Source organism: Pygoscelis adeliae, unplaced genomic scaffold, assembly GCF_000699105.1.
Source record: "Pygoscelis adeliae isolate BGI_AS28 unplaced genomic scaffold, ASM69910v1 Scaffold445, whole genome shotgun sequence".
Lineage (NCBI taxonomy): Eukaryota > Metazoa > Chordata > Aves > Sphenisciformes > Spheniscidae > Pygoscelis > Pygoscelis adeliae.
Window position 1 is genome coordinate 941,305 of NW_008824894.1, and position 11,003 is coordinate 952,307.

Below are 11,003 nucleotides of genomic sequence, written 5' to 3' on the forward strand. Positions count from 1 at the left end.
TGCTCCTCACCGGGGCGCGCAGGCGGCTCCTGCCGGGCTGAGGGCGCTTCATTTCAGCCCTTGCACTTTCCTGCAGTTTCTGAGGAGCATCAGTTCCTGTAGCTGCGGCATCTGGGAAGCACGGCAGCTTTCCTGGGACCAAGAAGAAAGGGGGCCTGTGCCGTTAGCTCAGTAGGGTCCCTCTTGTAGTCAGTTCTGTTACCGTCGTGAGTCTTTTAGACCAGGAGCAGGGGCGAGCCGCCTCCTCTACAGCTTCTCTGGCGCTGTAGATTCTGTAGAGAGCTTTTCCCGGCTACGCTTTTCTTAACACAAGCATTCCACACACAGTCTGTAAACATCCTCGGGCTCTTATCACACCTCACCTCTCCTGGATCTTGTTCTCCCTCCAATCGCCTCCCTCGTTCTTCTGACTGCGCAGGAATTTCACTTCGTGCCTGCAGCTGGAGTAGGCACAATGCAGGCAGGCCAAGGCTCAGGACCGCCCCCCCGGCTCCTCAGCTGGCAGGAGACCCCCCCCAACTCTACTACCTCAGAGACTCACTGTTTTCACTTCCCCACACCCTTCCCATCCCTCATACTGCAGGCCATGCAGAACAAAGTGAACAGCAAGGGATGGATCTTGAAGACAAACACCGCAACAGGGGCCTCTTGCCTCTTCTCTGGCAAGGACTGTCCCAGATCCCCCGTTTCAGAACTCGGCAAGCCCAGGGATTCTGGCATTCTCCCACCCCAGGGCATTTTTTTTGCAGAAATCCCCTGTGGAACAGAAGTTCTGCCACTTCCCGCCAAAGACCCAGAACAAGGAAGTTCCAGAACAGGACCAGAACGGACAGCAGATGGTCAGTTCAAAGATTTTATTTAACTGTCATAAAAGGAGAAGCAGACGATGATTCCAAACCTGTTAACCCGGGTCTAGGATTTACAGACAATATGCACCAAATCAAATTAACAAAAATCTCTCTAGGGGCAGGGCAAGGGAGAGTTAGAGGCAAAGACGTAGCTACGAGAAAGCCACATGTACTTGGTCCCAGTTCTAATACGACCTCAACGTGGTAGGATCCAAATAAGAGGGCTGCGGAGCTGGAACGTGCCTGCCCAGCCCTCGGGGGTTCACGGACCCCAGAGGGCTCCTTCGCCCCGAGCGCCATGTCAGCGCAGCCTCGGGTGGCAGGCTGGCGCGCTGCAGGGGTCTGCTACGGGCACGGGGCGGGAGTCGAGTGTCAAGGCAATAAATACTGACAGGCCAGGCACAGATTTTAAAGGCAGAACAGATACATAAGGCATTAACCGCTTCTGAATACTTGTCCATTGCAAGCTCTTTGTTGATCGCATCAGGAGAGCAGCTGCAGAAACAGACTAGTCCATCCTCAGCCCAAAACAGCCAGGAGGGCAGGTGCTGTCCTGGAATTTCAGTGCTTTGCAGCTACCGCGGCTGCAATGAGAAGTGTGAGGTGATGGCAACACTGGTGACTCCCGCGCCCACCTGCCTTGCAACCCCCTCTATGCCTCGGAGGCGCTGAGGCTGCCAGAGAGTTCGGAGCTCTATGCAAACAGGGCCAGGGGTCCTGCCAGGCCAGCTCTCTGGACACCGGGAGGGGTGGCCAGGCGTCACCCAGGATGTCACACCACCCTCCCCTCTGGAGATGTCCCGTCTTGGGTGAAGAACGGACCAGCAGCAAAGCGGGAAGTTGTGAATCTTTCCTAATAACCCATGAGGGGCGTGACCAAGATGAGTGCCATGCCAACAAACAGGGGGAGGGTGGGTGGCATTTAAAAAGTGTAACAAGGGCAGGGCCCCCTCCCTAGAGGATACATGTTACACATTAAGGCATCATGGTTACAGGGAACATCCACAAATGAAGCTGCCAGTGTTCCCAGGACACTGACTGGGTGGAAGGGGCAGGCCGGACATGATTTTAGCCAACAAACAGATTCAATAGCTGCCTGGCATCAAAGTTCTTCAGCTACTTGGAGGCAGTAGCTACCCTGAGCTGTGCACAGGAAAGCCAAGCACGGGATCCTACACAGAACATAGGAGTCTCTCCCCTTCAGCACCTGCCCGAATAAAGGAAGGTGAGAAGCAGCAAAGGGCCTGGCGAGGGAGCAAGCGCTCCCACCTCTGCGCTGGGACAGCACGGCCCTGGGACGGGCAGCTGGAGATCAGATGCAGACAGCACGGTTTGGTCAATGCACTCAGCGATTCTCTGGGGAGGGGGCACATTACAAAACTGAGCTCTCTGGTCAAATTATAACAGGGGGTGAAAGGTAAGAGGGTTCCAATGTCAGCACTTTGGTACAGGGGGGGATTTCTACGGTAGCCACTGTCTGATTCACGCTCTCTGGGGTTTGGCCTTGGGAAGGGCTAGTCCTTCCAATCCTTCTTGATGGTCAGGTTCCACTCCCAGGACAGGTGGTCAGTCTTATCATCATCTGTGAACTTGGATTTGATGTTGTAGCTGCCCCGGGCCAGCATGCCCTTGGGGGCTTCTTCCATGGGGGTCAGAAACTCGTACTCCTCTGCTCGGGGGCCGTAGCTCCCAACCATGTATTCGGTCTTGTCAACTAGAAGGAGAAAAAGAGGCATATGGAGGCTGTTTAAGAGCCTCCCCTGCATTTGGGGCAAGGCTAAAGCAAGTGAAAGGCCTGTTACTGCTGCAACAATCCACAGCGGAGCTGTGAGAACGTCACCCACGTTAACAGCTCCATTCACCCCAGGAACGGCTCCTCCTGCAGGGAGCGATCCCCCCGTGCTAGCACTGCTGTCAGCAGGGATCTGTTCACCGCCGCGCTCCGGCGGGGATTACACATCAAGCCCAGAGGTGCAGGCGCAGCCAGGAGCGCAGGCTGCCACCCTGCAGCAGACCCAGAAGCCTTCACACATCGCCACGGGCTCAGCGGCAGAGACATGACTGAAGGCCGTCTCCTCCCATTACGAGCTCTTGGGGCAGCAGCGGGCGAGCCCCCATCACCGCAGTGGGAAGAGCAGAAAGCCCTCACGCAAAGCAATACCTGAGTCACAGAGAAGCACTTACTTTTCACGCCTTTCCGGAACGTGTGCTGGATATACTTCAACCCTGACACAATCTCCCTGTTAACCTGTAGAGAGACAAGCAAGGATTGCAGAAGACATCTCCTAGACACACTGCCCACCCCACCCACAGTAGGAGGCAATTTCCTCCATCACACCACTTTTCGGGGCTCAGGCACTCCCTGTGCTGGGATTGCAGCAGTCTGGTGTTCCACTCGTTCTTCAGTTTTCAGATCTGAATTCTTACCCTAAAGGAGATTTTTATCCGGTATTCCACACCCTCCTTCAGCACAAACGCTTGCTTCTTGTAGCTCTCCAGGTCACCTACAAAGAAGGGAGCGGGTTGCTCACAGTATTGTGCTCTGGGGCAAATTTAAGTTGCAAGAGGTGATCAGGACAGTATCTGCAGCAGCAGGGGATGACCCTTACTGCCTGGACAGCACGCAGTTCATCCTTTCATTTTTGCACGGCAGGACCCTCCTTGCTACGCTGCCCACGCTACCTGAGGCAGGCAAGCGATGCCCTGCGAAAGGACACTGCAGCGCGGCAGTGCCGTTAATTCAAGAGTGTTCCTTTGTAGACATTTGCTCCGAGGCTGTCACCATCTCGAAGCCGCCATTAGTGTCGCTGCGCAGGCTGGAGGGCAGCTGGCTCCCCCACCCGGCGGCTCACACCTCTACAAAACAAGGGCTAGCAAGCGAGTGGAAGCAGAAAGGCCTTCTGCTGCAACGGGGGACACAGCCACCAGGCTCAGAGTACCGAACCCTCCGGTGACCCGGGCACCTTACTCTGCATCCAGCACAGGGGCATTGCTGACACAGGAGGACTTGCCCACCATGCCAGCGGTGCTCCGGCGGGGCCTTCTGCCAGGCTCCGCACCAAGCCAGCTTTGACCTGGGAGAAGGGCCGGAATCCTTTCCTAGCTCACCTGTCAGGTCCAGCTCCAGAGGGCCAGGAGCAGTAGCGCAGACCAAAGTCAGTTTGGTCACCACCACATTTGGAGCATTGGGATCTAAAAAACAAGCAAAAGGGCTGTTAAACACCCATCCGTACTACCAACCAACACAACTCCTTTTCCTTCCAGGGCACTTCTTGAAAGAGCAAGAAAACCAGTGAGAACAACATCCCCCTCAGTGAATGTCTGACAGCCCACAGTCTCCCCAAGACCATCCCCCTCTAAAGGCAGAGAGTGCCACCCCTCGGCCCCTGTGCCTTATTCCAAGGGCCAGAGATCAGCACGGGAGGAGCGCAGACACGTGCCTCTATCCTCCCGGCTGTGCTCGTGCCAAAGCGTAAAGAGCTGGGAGGAGAACAGCTCCCGGACAGGAGCAGGGATGAGGCCAGAGGTGACTGATGGAGCTCTGGCTCGAGCGAGGCATAGCCGCGTCCTAGGGCTCACCTGCAGTCACAGTGACGGCACCGAGCAGTGCCTCCTTGTACTTGCGCAGGCTCTCATCATCCTTGTCGAGCTCCTGGATCTCCTGGATGCTCTTCTGGGCAGGTGGCTTATAGTTGACGGAGTGTTCGTCCTCCTCATTTTCAGCTGCAATCTGGGCCAGCTGCTCCGCCGTCGGCTCCTGCTCTGCCATCCTCACACACGCGAGTTACACTGAAGTAGGGAGGAGAAGTGTAACTGCACCCACCTACTCCACCAGCGCGGGCTCCTTCCCAGCAGCGCAGCCCGGCAGCACCAACCAGGCTTCCCCAGAACTGCTCCGCCGTGACTCCACAGGCTCCCTCTCTCACTTGGGCCCTTCACGGGCTGTCCCCAGGGGTCCTTCAGGGGACACAACCCTGCCAAGTGCCCGTACCCCGCAGCCCCTGCAGACTCCTCCAGTAGGCCAGGTCTCATATTCAGCCCATGGAGGCCCACGCCAGAGCACAGGAAAAATTTGACCTCGGTGCTTTACTCATGAGCTGGAACAGGTAAATACCCCAAGCCCTAGAGAAAATGCTCTCCTCCACAAGAACAACCGGGTGAGGCTTTCACTCATAATAAACCTGAGCCCAGAATAAACCCGGTTCAGTTCTGCTCTCTACAACAGACGACTCCAGCTAAGAATAGGCCTCTGCCCCGCCACTGGCACAAATGCCAGGAGCCTCTGCTGCAACCTGGAGCTCACAGTTCGTAACTCAATCAGATCAGTCTGCTCCGCGCCGGGTGCCTCAGAGGAGTGGAATGAGACACCTGGTTCAGCTGATCTCATGCTCGGTCCTTTTCAAAGATCTGTGTCACACACGGCCAGTGAAACAGATAATGGATTAAAAACATGTGCCGAGTTTGGCTCGGCTGTCCAAGACTCTAACCAGGAAACACCCAGCTGCACGCTGAGGGCTGGTGAAAGGTGATGCCAACACCCCGTTAAAAACCTCGGTAAAAGCCAATGACATCCTCGGTAATTCCTGATGTTCCACAGGGCGTGCTGTCCTAAGGGTCATCCTACGGCACATATCAACTTGGCCTCTCCAAAGCCTCAAAAAACTCCCAGTGACAGCTTTTGAAAGGCTTCTTGTACAAGCAAAGCCCTTCACAAATGATCTGCTGATGGATCCAGGTGTTTCTGCCATTACCTGGCATTCGCGCACCCGCCTGGAGCTCTGCGCTAGCACACGCGACTCACAACAGGCCGCGGAACTGCATTCACTGCTCTGGCATCTAGTTTCCAAATAAATCAAGAACTACAACATTTGGTACAAATACAATGCACGCACACAATGTACTTAAACACAGGCTTAGTTATGATCTACATGCACCTGAAGCTTCTCATACAGGTTACACTAAATAAGCTAACCATCATCCGTTCTTTTTGTCTTTGAGCTAACTGACATCATAGCACACAGTTCAATTATTCTATTTCTACCCAATGTGCCACCCAGCGGGGGAAAGAAAGACCTCGGCGCTGACATTAATCACACACAGTTTACAGAGCACATTTTACAGTGACGCAAAGGCGAGTTCTGCAGATGCCGGAGCCAGTCTGACTCCACGTCCAGTTCGAGCCTGGCAATGGCTGCAACAGCAGAATGGTGGAGGTGCCACCCGGGCTCCACTGACGTTTTTAGCCATAAATATGATGAATGTTTGGTTGGGGAGCAGGGCAAAGGAGACAGATTAGACACAGAAAGTGAAATTTTGCACAACTCCGCCAGAAGAGAAGACTACGGCAGACCTATCAGCAAATATGCAGAGGAGAGAGAAAAGGAAAGGGGGAGGGAGAACCGGTGACCAGCCCACCTGCCAGGATTCTCGGGTGAGGCGCCGGCCCCAGCTCCCAGGGAGCCGGTGCTGAGGCGGAGCTGCAGCCAGGCCCCCGGTGGGGACCTGCTCCTTGCCCACTGTCAAACCTGAGAACAGACTTGCTGACTCGTCCCGGGCTGGCAGTGCTTCCCCAGAGAGGCTGGCACGGCTCTCGGGGTGTCCTGGGGGTAGGATACTTGCAATGGATGCAACTGGTGTTTCTGGGTATTGAAGCTTGACTAAGATTTATCACCAGACAAAGGTGGGGGGACGATGTGACACTGTGGGGTTATTACAAGGACTTTGGCACTGCGTGGCACAAGCGTGTGCGTAGAGGAGCTTTTCCCATCGTACCTTTGCACTTACAACTCCCAGTAACCGCCGGTACTGACCCCTACGCTTTACAACAAACAGCTGGCCCTTCCGCATGGCATTCTCCAATATCCTGGCACTGATTACACCCTGGTATCTCTGTATCAAACCCAGTCACTTCCTTTGTGTTCCTGTCCAAAAAAGCCTCCAGCTTCGGAGACTTCCAGAAGCGTTGAGCAAACACTCACTCAAGCATCTGTTCTACTGCTTGATCCCCTTAGTGCAGCCCTTTGTCTCGCCTCCAGGCTAGATTTCACCTCCCAAGCACTACAGGTTGTTCTCTCTCCATACGCTGAAGAACTCCTGGCCCTTCCTCCCAAGACACCCGTAGCTTTCAGGAAGTGGAAGTGCCAGACTTTCAGTGAGGCCTTCAAAGAACTGAAGTCCCAAAGTCACTGACTTCTGTTGACTCCCAAACTCTCTGCGATTGAGCCCTCTTTGAAAGCATGAATGTAATAAGCAGACGCACGCGCGGCAGACGATCCGCCAGTATCCACACGCACATCCCCAACGGTGCCGGGTCCCTTTCCGCGGCATTCGCGTCCGCAGGTGTATGCCACCTTCCAATTTTCAGACCAGAGACAAAACTCCTAACAAATGGCCTGATCGGCACCTGCGACAGGCCACAGGAGCCATCAGCCAGCCTCTCCTCGAACAACCAAAGCTCGCCGAAGCCAGCACTGCGCACGCGGTGAAGGATCACCACCGCAAGGTGAACAGAGCAGCGCCAACCACAGTGCAGCTCCCAACAGCAGGGTCAGGTCTGGAAGATCGCTGCGCTCCGCACAGGAACAGCCCTAGCGTTAAACAGTACTGATTTCTAGCAGCTGAAATAGCAGCCGATTTCCAGGATCAGGTATCCTACCCCGATCAGTTAAGAAATGCATTGGTTTGGTCTCACCCAAGTATAGAGCTACCACGCATTGATAACCAACCTCCAGATGTAACAGACGGGGCAACAGTTTCCTCCCACACATCACCAGCACCCGATCTTCATCAGCTCCGTTAGGGTAACCCCTCCCACAAACAGGTATTTAGCAACAACCATACCATAGAGGGCACAGGGGAAAAAAAGCCACCACAACCAAAAAACCCAAATTCCCCAGCTCTTGGGTTGCATTCATATGCCTCTAGCCTGAGCCCTGTGATCCAGAGCTAAAGAAACAATCACGCACACACCACCACACGGATCAATCGAGAACCACCCCAGCCCTCCCAGGATCTCTAAAACGACGGAAACCCACCAGAGACAGAAAACAGCTCTTCAGACCAACACAAAGCACTATTCCAACTAGGAATAGTGGCTCAGGCCAGGCCAGGGTTCAGCTCTCTGAGGAAGCCCTGAAAAAATACCACTTCACCTCTTCCAGCAGGCTTCCCCTGGAGCAGCAGTCAGAAGAACAACATCTCTGACCAGGCTGCGCCAAAGCCACTGCTGCAGCGCTCCCGAGAGGAGCGCTGGCCGGCCGCGGGGGTCGAGAGGCATCCTGCGACACAGCCGGCGGGGGCCGGGCTGCAGCCGGCCGGCCACCCCCTCCCGCACGGAGCGCTGCATCTCATCACCACGGGTCACAGCGCCTCAGCTACTTCTCCAAACACGCAGCCAGGCAGGAAGGAGACTCCTGATCGCATCAAAACTTTCATGAGGGCCTCAACCTCGCCCTTCAGGCTTCTTAGACGAAGGATTTATTACGGCTCAGATTAGTAAACCAGAGCTTTTCCTGGTGTGTGAAAGACCAGCCATCACACTGCCAGACAAAGCGAAGCCAAGGGACTTGATCGCATGTGAACTGCCAGGAGAGAACTGCACTCGCGTATCCCACCTGTGCCGTGCTGAGACCTCCAGCGAGCACGCACCGACACGCAGAGGAGGGCGGACCTGCAACACAGTCCTTCAAAGGGCTCAGCTCCTTAACGAAAGCCTTCCCGCTACGCTGCTGACCCGCAGCCGGGCGCGGGTGCCTTACGGGAGCTCAACACCTCAAACCTCAGGCGTTGCTCTGAGGCGTTTGGAGGGAAATTCCTCTTCAGCTCCTTTTGACACTCGGGAGTTGCTCGGGTGCCCTGCTCAGCACCTCCGCATGGTGGCTCTCCGGCTCTTAAGACTCAGCCGAGTCGCAGAACACTAGAGCTGGTGCCTCCGCAGCTCCTGGAGGCTCGCTGCTCTGCCAGCCGGCACAGACTCGCTGTGAGCTCTGCCACGGCTGGCAGGGAAAGGGACTCCCAGCCCGTGCTCAGCCTGAAAGCGAATTACAGGAGGTGGGCTCCTCGGCCGTGGAGAGACATCTAAGGAAACAGCCCTAGGCTCTTCTCAGATCCTGGCAGACCACAGAAGCCTGCAGAAGACAGCAGGAGGCTGATGAGCCGCTTCCCTCCTGGGAATTGGCACTCAGCTGCCTTCACTGCTTCCTCAAGTCAGCAGTTTCTCCTGGATTCTCTCAGCATTTTTCGCGCAGGACCGAGGAGCTAGCAGCAGTAAATGCAAGAGCCCCACCTTCTGCCAGAAAGAAAAACTGCTAGGAACATAACCCTGTTTGTTTTCAGACAGCGGTAAACAGCGACTTCTTCATACCCCGGGATCAAGATCCCACGGCACTAGTGAAACCAGAGTTAGTCAGAGTCTCCTCAGATGAGCTATTTAGCTTCGGATGTCCGTTAGGCCACAGCGCAGCCGTGGAGACGCAGCAGTGCCAACTCGAGCGGTCCCCACCCTTCCTTCTCCCCCCATGGCACAAGGGAAAGCTTGTGCAGCCACACGGCAAACTCACATACCCCGGGATCAAGATCCCACGGCACTAGTGAAACCAGAGTTAGTCAGAGTCTCCTCAGATGAGCTATTTAGCTTCGGATGTCCGTTAGGCCACAGCGCAGCCGTGGAGACGCAGCAGTGCCAACTCGAGCGGTCCCCACCCTTCCTTCTCCCCCCATGGCACAAGGGAAAGCTTGTGCAGCCACACGGCAAACTCAGTTGGAATTTGATCCAGTTAATAGTCGTTTCTGCAGGGCTATTTTCCAGCCAGATCAGTTCGCTGATCCGGCTCACCGTGCAGCTACAAACGCTGCTACGGTGTAAGGACAGGGAGCCAGAACTGCTTAAACCGGCTCAAGCTGCGCTGCTCCTCCACGCGTACAACGGCAGCTCGGGAGGCCGGATCAGAAATAATCCGGGCTCGGATGGTTCCCAGGGCAGCGGCAGGGGAGGGGAGGCACATCAGCGGCAAAAGAGGAACTGGTGACTCACTGACACTTCCTGAGGCCGAGCGCTGCCCTCTGACACCACCCGGGAATTCGGAGGCAAGGGGACGTCCAGACAATGCCGCTGCCCCAGTCGCTTCGTAAGAGCATCCCAGAGAACTCTCATCTCGCCTGATCCCCGCCACTGGCTCATGGCTCTGGGGATGAAAGACTCTGGAAACAGTCTGCTGCCTTTCAGGGCCTCGGCAGTTTAGAGATATAGTATTTTTATTTATTTTTTTTCGCTCGTGACATAACCCTGGACTGCAGTTCACCTACAAGGCATTATCTGTCAAGAGCAAAACCAAAGGCATGAGCGGACAGTTCCATACGCTCACAACTTCAGAAGCTTAAAAAAATTCTCGCCGTCCTCCACCCAGGACGCAAACCAGCGACGTGGGTAAACGGGCGGCGGTCTGGCTGCAACCGCCGTCCGTGCGGTGACCCCGGTGCTGCAGCCGCGGACACCCCCAAGAGCGTGGCCCATCCGTACGAGCCGCCCCTCGCCCCCGTAGTGGACCACCACAATGAAACCGTCTCTGCTCGGCAGTTACGGGACAAGAACACCCGCACTGGAAGAACGCTTGGACAACCAGAGCAACAACGCACTCTGGACTGGACCCGAAACCCTCAAGGCAACAATTTAGCCGCTTAGCGTGGCTGGGAGTTCTCCTCGTCTTAAGAAAAGGAAGTTGCGACCATCCGACTTGTTGCAAAGAGCCTACGGAGCCGGGGGAGAAATGGCCATCCTTCTGGCGAGGCCGTAAAGGAAGGAGGAGAACCGATACCTCCGGCAGGAGCCAAACTGCAGTCTTTACGCACGTTGCCCCAGCTGCTTTAAAACGCACCCTGCCTGCAGCATTAGGGGGGACAAAACGGGCTCTTTAATCACCCTGACAGGGAAGGAAATCCACCCTGAGGAAGCTGCTTCCGAGTTCCTCGTTTTGTAACTCGAAACCATTTGTGGAAAATCTGTTTGCGACAAGCGAGAGCGCTCGCACCCCCCGACGTCCCGGAAAGCCAAGAGGGCCCAGCGTTCCTCTTCGCCGGCCCCCGCCGCCCAGGCAACGAGGGGAACCCGAGGGCAGGGCTCGGAGCAGCCCCGGCTCCTCCGGGGCGCGGGAGCCGCGC

General features: G+C 55.8%; 1 protein-coding gene across 1 annotated transcript; it reads right to left on the reverse strand.

The window, feature by feature from the left end:
* Nucleotides 1-839: 839 nt before the first annotated feature.
* On the reverse strand, nucleotides 840-4,679 carry ARHGDIA (Rho GDP dissociation inhibitor (GDI) alpha). The gene is made up of 5 exons (XM_009324544.1): nucleotides 4,428-4,679; nucleotides 3,957-4,040; nucleotides 3,276-3,352; nucleotides 3,033-3,096; nucleotides 840-2,562 (listed from the first exon to the last, which is right to left on the reverse strand). Exons 1-5 carry the CDS (start codon nucleotides 4,615-4,617, stop codon nucleotides 2,363-2,365), a joined length of 615 nt encoding a protein of 204 aa, XP_009322819.1. The 5' UTR covers nucleotides 4,618-4,679; the 3' UTR covers nucleotides 840-2,362.
* Nucleotides 4,680-11,003: the final 6,324 nt, after the last annotated feature.